Source organism: Pimephales promelas, chromosome 18, assembly GCF_988280905.1.
Source record: "Pimephales promelas chromosome 18, fPimPro1.hap1.1, whole genome shotgun sequence".
NCBI lineage: Eukaryota > Metazoa > Chordata > Actinopteri > Cypriniformes > Leuciscidae > Pimephales > Pimephales promelas.
In genome coordinates, this window is record NC_142786.1 from 27,712,481 (window position 1) to 27,725,454 (window position 12,974).

A 12,974-nucleotide genomic window follows, 5' to 3' on the forward strand; every position below is an offset into this window, starting at 1 on the left:
TTTTTCTTGAAATAACATTTATTTATTCTTTTATTCCATGGCTTCCATGTTTTCTGCTACTAACATGTCACCCGTCATCTCCATTGAACACATTTGAACTAACTTGAACATAAATTCATTCTGCAGGGTTCCACTGATTCTGTTTCCAAAATCAGCATGAAAAATGTTTACAAAAAAGTTAATTTGGACCTGCAAATGAGTTTTTCACGAAAAATATGCAAATACTTATTTTACACAATATTTACTGAAAATTCACTAAATCAGAATTTGAAAACAAAAGGTGCACTCTTTGAATACAAATTGTTACTATTAAAAAGTTAATAAAATTAGTAATAAATAAAAAATATAAAATTGTATATATATATATATATATGTGTGTGTTATAATTATTATAATATATACATTATAAAATATTAATAAAAATATTTTTGGATGTTTGGATTTCAAGTATTATCTCAAAAGAGTTAATGAACTAAAAATTGGCCTGGCTCATAAAACATAAACAGTTATTTGGTAGCCGTATACTTTTGTATACTGTATGTCATGGATTTACGTTAAATCCATGCATTTATTGACAAGATCAGAAACGATAATAATAATATTTATTATTAATAATTATTTTAATATAATAGTAAGATGTAAAATGTATCAATATTTTCCTATTAAATATTTGTTGTATTTTATTTGAACATATAACCAGCAGTAAACTCCCAGTGGTAGTTTCTCTTGCAACAGATAAAGCTTAATCCTTGATTCGGTACTATATTAAATGTGATTTTAAATGCTTTGTTGTCTAGAACAAGGCTTAGTTTGCATCTTGGAATATGATGTTGAATGATTCAGAGTACAAGGCCAAATCTACAGACTTAATCAACATTTCTCAGTAATGCTCTCCCTCTAACTCCACAGGCAGAAAAAAGGGGGGCCGCCAGGAGACCATGAAAACCTGATGAATGGGGTAAGCATGTGCTACCATGATGCTTTTCAGCCTGTGCTGCCTCACTGCGGCTCAAACAGAGCCATACAATGTCCCTGTTTTTAATTTCAAAAGGCGTTTCCAATTCCCGAGATTACGCGAACCGTCTTTAGAGTGTTTAAGTCGTGAGAATGTGTGACCGCTGTGCTTGAGGGCCTGGTAAAGTCGGGAGAACGGAGAGGAGAATGGACGGTCATTGTGAGGCCCGGGTTTGGTGGGAGGAAAGCATGAAGCAGACAGATTAACATTTTTGTTTGACCGCAGGGAGATGAGAAACTTCATGCATGAGTCGCCTTTATCTCCAGCTCTGTTGCATCTGACTGGGTGTCTTGTGTGAAATTATCATCCGAGGAAAGAGTTCAAGAGTTCAGGAGATGTTTAGCAATCAGGAGATTACCGTGACCTACTGAGGGCATAATTGACTGCTAGAACACACACACATAAACAGCTGTATAGGCAGGGTCTGTGGGGATTGTGTTATGCTTGAATTGTTCATTGTAACTGTTATTAAATGAGAGGGGCAAGCATGTGTTCATGGCTTGTTGACTGACTGTGAAGGCTTCTGAAACGCATATACTCAGTGAACACATGGATCATGGGGCCACTTCACAGCCAGATGTTGATTTTATGTTTATTATAATGTTCATCAGGTTGTGTTTACCTCAACTTTATCATTAACTGCTACATGTGCATGCTGTGCACTAGAATAACAGAACTATGAAAGCTGTAAAAATGTCTAAACTCTATGCGTTATGCCAATGATTGATGACAGCCGTTGGTTAAATAAACTACTGTATATCAGTTGGTTCGCCACCTTTTTTACTCATTTTGGGTTTCACAAGTGCAATTAGATGATTTGAAAATGATGTTCTTAATCCTCCTGTTATGTGTGTATTTCATCAATGTTTTTGTGTGGGGTCAAAACGCCCCCAGACATCACTGATTGGGTAAGAATGTGTACAGGTTCTGTAAAACTCTCTAATAAGATGTGCATGTTTATGAATTCTTCTAATAAGCGCAATTAGCATTTTTTTTTTTTTTTAGAGATGCCGTAGTTGATTTGGGGTCTGTTTGACTTTACAGGAGGAATAACAACACATTTTACTACTTAGTCAGTTTAATTGTTGTTGACTCTGACAAGAACTTGAACAAATCATTTGGGCACTGGGTTGTAGTTGTGAAAAAGAGGTGGGCGAACTATAAAACGCAATGGGCATCCTGCCACGCATTGGAAAAGAGATAAACCACCACTTGCAGCAACCAAAGCATAGTCTTTTAAGTACTTTATATGTCATAGCTGAGTGCAAACAATTTTACTGCCTCAAACAGAAAGTGCAAAAGAAATTGCATTTTTTTGTTTTGTTTTAATCAAATGTTCCAAGGATCAGAAATGGTAAACTGCCATTTGAAATTTGGGGTCGTTTTTTTTTAAAGGTGAATTATTACTTTTATTTAGCAAGGGTCCATTTAATTGATCAAAAAGTTATGGTAAAAACTTCTACTTGTGGTGAAAAAGTATCAGTTTTTCACAAATATATTAAGCAGCACAAACAGTTTTAAACCGTTGTCACCTGAACAGCAAATCAGAATATTAGAATGATTTCAGAAGGATCATGTGACATTGAAGACTGGAGTAATGATGATATGTATATATATATATATATAGTGTGTGTGTGTGTGTATATATATATATACTGTATATATGAAAATATGTTTAAATTAGGGCTGTCAAATGTCAAATGATTAATCGCATCCAAAATAAAAGTTTGCGTTTACATAATATATGTAGGTGCACTGTGTATAATTATTTTATATATATAAATACACACACACATGCTTGTATATATTTAAGAAATATTTTCATGAATATACTGTATATAGATTTATATATAATTTATATTATATATAAATATAAATATTTTGTATATAAATCATATTTTTTCCTAAATATATATGCATGTGTGTATATATATATATATATACACACAAAATAATTATACACAGTGCACCCACATATATTATGTAAACACAAACTTTTATTTTGGATGCAATTAATCGCAATTAATCGTTTGACAGCCCTAGTTTAAATTTAAGTTTGAGATTCACACAAATGTTTTATTAAGCTCAAGTATTTTACTAAATAATTTTAATTCATAATATGAATCATAAGGATTGGTGGAATTTTATCATTATTTGAAATATGTAAATCTTGAAAAAAGATTTAAAAATGTTTTTGAGAGTGTTTTTATAGCTATATCTTCAAATATCAAAGGTTATTTTAAATTGTAATAATATTTCACAGTATTAATGTTTTTACAGTTTTTTTTTATCAGTTACGTGCATCTCTGCAAATATCTTACCGACACTGAATTAATTTTAATTAATTTATTTTAAGTTAAATATGAGCAGTTCATAATTCAATCACTACATTTTTAATATACATTGAACCTAGTTCAAATTGTAGATGAAATTATATTTTACGCTCAAGAGAAGCTATGGGTGGTCAGATATGGGTGTTGTCAATAAATAACTTTAAAAAAAAAAAAAATGAACTGCTTTGGCATCAACAAATGGGATTGTGACCTCAAGGTTAAGATCCTTTGTAATATAAAGTGAGTATTAACGATTATGAAATGCTTAAGCAATTGCCTGCCATTTTCTCTCTGTTAACACTGTAAACCTCTTTAGTTTTGATGGATATCTGAAGGCTAACCTTTGCATGATATTGTACATCTTGCCTGTCGATATATTGAGGGAGGCTTCATTTAAATGCCGGTGTCTGTCACAGCCTGACAGGTTAAATGGGGTCTTTGTCTTGTTGTGACAATCTGAGTGGCTCTCAGCTTTAACCTTCTGTATCTGAAGGACTTCATTGCCCTGGCAACAGGCATTTTCAATGGGCTGCCACTAGGTGGTCCCACAGTGCTATTGCATGGTGTTTTTGCAATGGGTTAAAAGATGAAAACAAAGAGCTCTGTCTAAGTGTCTTTGTCTCTACTCTCTCTATAGCAAGGGTTTTCAAATTTTTTTTTTTTTTTGGTCCATGACCATGTCCAGCTGTACGTTAGCGTATCATACGCGTCAAATTATGTTACACGGATAAAACACATTTTACATTCAGGCCACGGCATTAGAATTGATTCTGTGACTATAACAAATAATTCAAATCTGAACCCATGGCATCAGGGTTGATTTTGCATGCTGTCTGAATAGTGATTGCATCAATGAATACTGTTTAGCTCACAAAAAAGTGCATAGTAACTTTTTTCTGTCCTGTTTCTCTGCAGGTGTCGGAAAAGGAAACATGTAGTCAGTCAATAGAAAGTCATAAAACTGACTTGGCAGTCAGCAGCTCCCATAATGGACCTCTTACAAGTGGTACAGGTAACAGTTCTCATTGATCGTCTCACGGTTCCTACACATTTTACATTTCCAGACGATTCTTAGACCACATTTAACTTAAATGCATTATTTTTGGTATTTATTACAGTCATCTGTAAATATTTCTATTTTCTCAGTTTTCTCAAAGTGATAACATGATGAGAAAAAAAGAAAAAGCTTTATAACCTACATATATGTACCTCTGACACATGACTTTGATACTGTAAATGTGGTTTGATGTTGCACGATCACCAAACAGCAAAGTACAGTCTGATTTACAGTAGATGATTGTTTGCTTCTTGTTTGAGTGGCACATGCACATTTGTTTAGTGAAGTTCAAAAGAGACTTGCTAATGGTAAAGAATTAATTTACTCAGTCAGTCATTTTTGATAATAAAACAATTACTAAACCTTTACCATGAAAACACTCTACTTGTATGGTTGTGTATTGACAAATTTCACAAAAAGCAATTCAATTCAACTCCAATTTCGATATAGATTTATTGTGCTATGTATCAAGTAGAGTACATGGCAAATTTTCAAGAAAGTCAACTAATTCTGTATACTTGAAGGGAACCCTTACAATAATAATACTCGCCAAGATCAGGATTTTGGGTGTATTTGACTTTTTAAGCAAAGAGCAGTGATAAAGAACTCAATTTAGTACTGAGAGGCGGCTTTATGTGTATTTTGAGTGTAAAATCTGAGGGAATGAGTTAAATTATGTGCAATACATTACACGCAATCCCACGGCGTAATTCAAGCTCTGTAACAGCAACAATATTCATGCGTAGCAAATGAAGCGAGTAAGTGAAGGAAGGCGGGTTTGTGTGTAACTTGCCGTCAGAGAGATGAGAGAGAGAGAGAGAGAGAGAAAGAGCAGCTGGTATCCTATCTATTCTGCAGGAAATAGATACAGTGTTGGAAGCGTTTCAGGTCTTTCAATACCGATATGTATTGAAAAATCTATATTTTTAACAACACTAAATTGCACTTAGTTTATTATTTGAGATGACTTTTTTTTAAAGACTACAATTGAAAAATGCAAATATATTATATATAAAATTCAACCGGCCAAAGTTGGCCAAACCGTTTCACGCCACTGCTGAAATCCACCAATGTCAAGCCCTGGTTATAATAACTTTTTATTGCATAATTATGTTTTCTAATCACTTTTTGAAATATAAACATTTAAATAGTGTCCGTCATAAAAAACAGATTTATTCATACATACATTAAATATTGAGTAAAAACACATGCAATATAGTGCATATATTTAGCAAAATACTCCTTTCTAGAGTTAATTTTTCAAACTGTCAATCAAGTTTATGGTCATTGAATGGCTTATTATTTACAACAGGGGTGCCCATTCCAGGAGATCTACCTACATAAAAAATCTTAATTAGCTGCTTTAGTTGTGTTTGATCATGATTAAAGCTGAACTTTGAAGGAAGGTAGATCTCCAAGAACCCGATTGGGCACCCCTGGTTCACAAGCTGTTTTATCTGTACTTTTCCAGACCTGAAACTTCTTGTAACAGATATTCACACTCTTTCCCCTTAACTTTTTCCTCAGTACTCACGGACACAATGGACACAAGTCCCCAGCCTTCTGAAGACATGCTGTCCAGCCAATCAGAGCTCAGATCCTCTAAGTATCACCAGGATCGTGAATTGCCCAGCATTCCACCCACCGATAACCTCAAAGCAGCTGTGGTCGATGCTCAAGTTGCCTCAGGAGAGGGCACATACGAGGTGGTGAAGGACTGCGCCTCCCGTGATGTCAGTGTCGAGGACTGTCTGTACGAGACGGTGAAAGAGCTCAAAGACATTGGCCTATCCAACGGTACACTAAGCCCAGAGGAACCGCCTGTGCCTCTTCTCAATGGCCACCCAAGCCCTGCTACACCAGACCACACCATGCTGCCCAATGGTGTCGAGTACGCCTCCGTCAACCTCAGCAAGAAGAGCCGCTACAGCACTGACCTGGAGGCCAGGCGCTCTGCCAACATTGTGGCGTACACAGATCCTGAGGAAGAAAAACCACCTCCTATACCAAATAAAGTACTGGATGAGAATGACAACCAGCAGATTCCAAATGGACAGGTGGGGCTACCAAACTGTTTTTCTTATAAAAGTACCGTTGTTGTCCTGTAGAGTTCATTCTAACAAAAAAGGAACTAAAAGTTCAATGCATGCATCCACATTACCTGCACTTGTTTTGCCTGACAGGAACTGTACTGGTACTGGATTTACCGTTATTGAAACTCTGTAGAATGTTATTATAACATTTTTTACATTTTAGTATCAACCAAGCGGCCGGCAACCTTCCGGTCTCTCTCTTGAAGACTTAAACGGAAGTGACTTAAACTGCAATTCCACTAGAGACAGGCTCCAAAAAAGAGTCAATCCCATATACCTCCCATGTCAATATGCCCAACTTTACAGCAGAAAAAACACGTCTACAGTCAGCCTGGTTGAAAAAGTGGTTTTGGTCTATATAGCTAATTTTGCCCTTCATGACAACTATGAGGGAGGTGAATTTTTTTTATAACTCATCCATTTCAATTATATTAAGCCTTAAAGTTCTGCATAATAAAGGGCGCGGCCAGTTGGATTGGTGCTGCTGTCACTACTAGCCATTTGCCTGCTGTCTTCTAGCCGCCACGTCACCTAATCCCGCCTCTTAGCCCATTTTCGGTTATCAAGAAATGACAAGCGATGACATGTTGCCAAGATGGAGACGGCCGGCTCTGCCCACTTTGGGCTTCAAAAATTCTCTTCATAAACCTAGGGGTTGACGTCATGGACACAACATCCATATTTTTTTTACAGTCTATGTTGTCAACTTACTAAAGTACCAGTAAGTTGGTACCCCTGGTACCTTGGGGGTAGCTTAGCAGTGTCCAATCCTTCTCAAAGGGAAACTTCCTGTTGGGTTTAGCTCTAACATACTTGCTTCGAATAGTCACTGCGTCCAAAATTGCGTAGTGTTAGAGCATGTACTACATTGCATAAAAAACTTACTTTGCGACGTCCTGCTGTACTACGCCCACCATTGTCACGTGACTAAAACTTCAGTTATGTCATAAATACTCTTGCAACAGTAGAGTACAAGCAAGTAGTTGGCGGTATTGCACCTTCTCGCTGGTTGCTACCTATCATAAATGGTAAAAATATGAAGATAATCTTGATTAGCTGGTTTAGGTGTTTAATAAGGGTTGACACTAAGAACAAATGGCCTTCCAGGAGCATGATTGGACACCCCTGGCGTAGCATGTAAATCTCAAGGTAAATGAACATGGCAATCATTCAGTACCATGATACATTTTACAGTACCATAAGTTTCACTAAGGTGTTAAATAGTGAAGCATCAGTTGCTCTCCTGCAATAATCACTTCCTTTAGCAGGAGCTTTTCTTTCTCACTCAGGAATGATGAAACCCTTCACATGTATAACGAAGTATAACATAAGAACAAAGAAGAATATTCTCAGAAACAGACCAAAAAGGACTGCACTAACATTCTCTAGTGCAAGCTAAACTTAGAAGCCACAAGAGAACAGCGTATTTACAGTTTAATTACGATCTTTTAAGATATGTGCTCTGGTTGATGCTGATATGTGTACATGCGCCTTTAGCATACAAATGAAGCCATCTGTAGAGGCGAGCAGAGAGGCTGCTGTTGTGCCCGCAGTCAATGCGCACGGCGTAAGCATCCACTACAGCCACACACTACTGTCGCCAGTCAAGGACGCTCCGCACCTCTTTTGTTCATCCCTTTCTCATGCACTCTCGCTCTGTCATTAGCTCTCTTTTGCGCTCTCTCTTTGCTTTTGTTATTCTCCTTTCATTTTTTGCGCTGTATTTCTGCTTCCTTTGTACTTGTACAATATCAATTCTATGTCTTTTCCAACAAAAATGGTGCTAGTTGGTGGTTCTCATGAGCTAATGGTGCTCATGCTCAGCCAGAGATCTGGAAAACTCCAACCAAAACTGACCCACGCTTCCACTGACTTGAGCTGAGCTAGATTATGACTTCTTTGCTTACAGTATGTATGCATTATAAGTCTTTGTTTACAATATTTGAGAACATACTTTAACATCAAAAATGCTTCAATCAGAATTTATAATGAATAAAACTCCAATCATGCAATCAGTACTCACATTTGATATTTGTAAACAAAATCATTTTAGTCAGAATGTCGGATTGAGAAATTAGATGTCTGATGCGACGCGACTTATATAGGATGCCAAAAGTGAGTTGTTCCTGATTCGAAACCAGCAGATTGTAGCGACCAGGGCCAGTGCAGAACCAATTTTTCCCAACCTTTCTGCACCTATCTGTGTGTAATGGTTCCAGATTGGCCACTGGATCTGGCACTGGCACTCTGGCAGTGGAAAGAGGCTTTAGTAAATCTTTTGATTACCTGAAACTTTTGTGGGAAAGTGTCCTCTCTAGTACTCGGTAAAATAAGGGAGTTTGATCATTTCGAGAAACTGTTTGTACCCTTCTACTACCCTGTGGGTTTAAACTTGACACCTGTCATTCCATATCCTATTCGCCGTGGCTTGATGTAGACATGTAATGGGGCAGCAATGATTCGTCTTATCGGTCACATGTTTGTGCTAACATATGTGTATAGGGATCAGAGCGTTCCAGCTGTCCACTGCCTGACAGCTCACACCTCATGATGAATGAGACGGAAGAGCATGTGTTTACAAGTACATCAGTCTGTTTTTGAAAAAAAAAAAATAGTCAGTTAAAGTTGGGATGCCCAAACTGACAAGCGCATGATGTAACACTTACGCACATCGGACACGTTGCCTCATTAGTTTACGGTGTGGACTGTATGCTTGGTTATTTGAGCGAAGCACGCAAGCTTGGCTTGATTGGAGCGCCATGTGTGTCATTATGCATTGGTGCCACTATCACTATGCTAGCGTGATGGACTGAGGGCAGCTGTCTTTGATAAACTGGGATTTCAGCACATCAACACTCAGAAGTCTCCTGCTCAAGGGGAGGACTTTTATTGTTAGTGTTGTTGCCTGCAGAGGATATGTGGGCACATGCTGACATTTGCGTGAAAGAAAATAATGGACACCATGCCGTTGCCTCATGCCTGGGCTGTACTGTCAGCATCCTGTCACACTCAGGGTATACTGTATCTTCCAATGTGAACTACAAATGGTGTTCGGCCATTGGGGTAATCAAGGGAACTTGTGTGATCAGTCTCAAGGACACTACAAACGGAGATCGTAATTGGGAAGTCACCCACAAGTCATTGCATATCACCTCAGTACTATACAAAATGTGGCTTCGGTTTGATCCACCTCAGGTATCTATGAAGGTGTTTGTGGAGATAGTCCCTTTCAAGGAAAGCCAGTTCACTCGGCAGTCATATTTGCAACGCCTCCAGACAGCTATTTTCGGTCAAGCAAGTGTAACTCCAATCTGCCTGAATAGGGAAGTACTAAAACTGTTTTCTAAACTTCACAACAAATCAGTAACAAAATCTGACATGAACTGTCCCATAAATGTTTTCTTAAAAGCGAATCTTTTAAGTTTGCTCCAGCAAATGTGCACGTGCAGTCCTAAGCATGACCAAATATACTTTGTAGATTAATTTTAATATTTAACAATATGAATTTTATGTAAATACATCTTAATTTGATATCCATTCATGTGTGATGACGTTGCATTGTTTTTAAACGCTGCTGATGATCGTTCATTTCTTATATGGGGAAATCAATGGAAGAGGCACTTTAATTAAAATAGAGGGCTGGACAGAGACAAAGGCAGGAGTGAATTAGCAGATAAGCTTTATTGTAAGAGGCATTTGTTAGTTGTGATGAGGTTAGGGGGGTCTTTGCTGAGCTACTTGGATGGGCTATTAAATGAATTGCTTTGCTAATTAAACCAATATCAAGGCACATCTGGATAGCTCCTGATGCTCATTTTGTATGATCATAATCAAAGCATAACATACTTCAGGTTCACTGGGTGAGGTGGTTTCATCAAAACAGGCTTGAAATTTTGGTGCTAAAATTGCTTAGGATTACACTTAAAATGGTGGTGATGGTGCAGTGGATAAGACACATGCCTTTGGAGATGCAGGTTCGAATCCACTGTGTCCCTGAGCAAGACACTTAACCCCTAGTTGCTTCAGAGGCGTGCGACCTCTGACATATTTAGCAATTGTAAGTCGCTTTGGATAAAAGCGTCAGCTAAATGAATAAATGTAAATGTAATCTTGGAGGGGTTATAGCAAATTTTCCCACTTGACTGTTGTCTCTCTGTCAGTGAAGTGACTGAGACAGGGATTGATATTATTCTACAACAGCTAAGGTGTCCGTTATTGACCTGCTGTAGGATTTACTGTGTTCATTAATGACTCCATTATTGATTCCTTTTGTAAATATACAACCACTCTTGCTTGGAGAGCAACTGTACATTTGATTTCAATCAGTAACTCTTAAGTAATGAATGAGTGGCTTCGTTTTTGCATCAATCATTCCTTGACACTAGCATGTGTCAGTAGAAGTGAGCTATTTCCTGTGCATTTAAATTGATTAAAAGAGAACTCCGGCGCAAAATGAACCTTTGGTCTAATAAAACATCGGTACCTATAACTGTTCTGAGTTTTGTTTTCATGAAAATTGAATGTAAAGTGTTTTATCTCTAAAAACTGTTTAGCGTATAATGCTAGTTCTGGGAGCATAAGAAATCGCTAGTTTATACCATTAACAAGGCTCAAAATAGCCCCACACTAACACAGTAACATAATGAGAGTCCATTCATGCAAAACGAAGCATTGAGAACTTTGTAAGTTTACAGACCGTTTAATAAGAAGCTACTTAGAAAGACAGTTCACTTTGTGTATACATACAGGAGCCATCTTTGGAAAACAGTCACAACAAGTCAAACCACGAACGTCGTGCGGAGTGAGCTGAACTGTATGAAGTCGGGGATCGACTTATTGAGACTATTTTCTAAGATGGCTCCTGTCTGTGTACACAAAGTGATCTGTCTTTATAAAGTATCTTCTTATTAAACGGTCTGTACACTTACAAAGTTCTCAATGTTTCGTTTTGCATGTATGGACCCTCATTATGTTAGTGTTAGTGTGGGGCTATTTTGAGCCTTGTTAGTGGTTAAACTAGCGATTTCTTTTTACTCAGTAAATGCCCCCAGTACTAGCATTATACGCTAAACAGTTTTTAGAGATAAAACTCTTTACATTCGATTATCATGAAATCAAATCTCAGAGAACGGTTGACTAGGTACAAATGTTTTATTAGACCAAAGGTTCATTTTGCGCCGGAGTTCTCCTTTAAATATGTTTTTAACTAATGGTCTCATTTCAATCATTGTCCTACAGTTACACTCCCCGGTTATGACTCCAGAGCTTGACGACAATGTATCTCCGGACAATGAGGTAAGGTCTATCAACATCTCAAAGCCTGGCAAAGACCAACTTGAAGTCTTTGTAGGTTTTACCAACAATTAATAATATTTGCATTTTAAAATCGCCCTGAACCGAGCCTGTGGAGTAAAGATGTCTCATTCTGTTACATTTCAGTTATCAGACATGTACTCCAAGCAAGTGAAGAATACTGTAAAGGAAACTGAGAATGACTACAGCAGCATCGGAGAGATCAAGGGAATGGTGCCGGAGTCGACTTCCAGTGATCTTTATGCCACAGTTGGGGATGATTACCCAATGGCTCTTGGCTCCCAGCCTCCGGACGGGATCGCAGAGAATGCAGACCCTGCGTACGAGACCATCAAGATCTCCAAAGCGACTGAAGAGGATCATCAGGGCAATGGGATCGGGGAACCTCACTATGAGAGCGTGGGGGAACTGGGTCTGAACGGGGACATCTCCCGTCTCTGACCACCCATAGGGACCGTGGACAAAGAGAACTCACTTCTCTGAGGTTTAGAAGTGGAATTTGGGGTGGTATCTTGAGAATAATGCACTTAACCTTTCCTGATTGAATGTTTTTCAGTCTAGCTTTTATGCAGCCCATTGTTTTTGAACATTACTAATGAAAGGGTTCATTCAGACCCGTGACCCAGCATAGGAAATGAAACACTCTAGAGTCCCCAGAAGAGGGTTTGTTATGCTTTTCATGGGAATAATTGGCTTCTCGACAAACCTGAGAAGCCCCTATAGAAGCTGTTTTCATTGGCATCATGACATGACATACATGTCTACAGCACTCTTTGCCATGGCCAGTTTTGTCCCCAACACTTTCTGAAATAGCTTCCAATAGGGATGTATCTAAAACAGAGGTGGCATCTCTAGTTGTTAAGCGAGAGTTTTCAGTGGATTTGTGTGTTGTTATAATAATGTCAGCACACATGCCTGCTCAGATATGAGTATATGTTCTCTAATCTATCATTTTTCCGTGGCTCGTTCCTGTTCTAGTGAAACCACAAAACAAACTGCAAAATAATTATTTTCCCACTCCGGATATCCACTGATGTAAAGCTGTAATTATGGTTAGAGTTCGATTAGAACGGATTAAAACCTCAAACCCCTCATATAGAAAGAAATAATTTTTGCTAGACCAAAGATTCAGAATTCATATGTAGGAATATACAGCGAGAATG

At 37.9% G+C, this 12,974-nt stretch overlaps 1 protein-coding gene across 1 annotated transcript in view; it reads left to right on the forward strand.

Moving 5' to 3' along the window:
• Nucleotides 1-12,387, forward strand: part of pag1 (phosphoprotein membrane anchor with glycosphingolipid microdomains 1) — a 44,770-nt gene extending 32,383 nt beyond the window's left edge. Inside the window, exons 4-8 of the mRNA XM_039680792.2 lie at nucleotides 910-958; nucleotides 4,264-4,360; nucleotides 5,933-6,462; nucleotides 11,737-11,793; nucleotides 11,938-12,387. Of these exons, the coding sequence (XP_039536726.2) occupies nucleotides 910-958; nucleotides 4,264-4,360; nucleotides 5,933-6,462; nucleotides 11,737-11,793; nucleotides 11,938-12,252 (1,048 nt within the window). The 3' untranslated portion in view covers nucleotides 12,253-12,387. The remainder of the gene's footprint in view (nucleotides 1-909; nucleotides 959-4,263; nucleotides 4,361-5,932; nucleotides 6,463-11,736; nucleotides 11,794-11,937) is intronic.
• The last annotated feature ends 587 nt before the right edge of the window (nucleotides 12,388-12,974 follow it).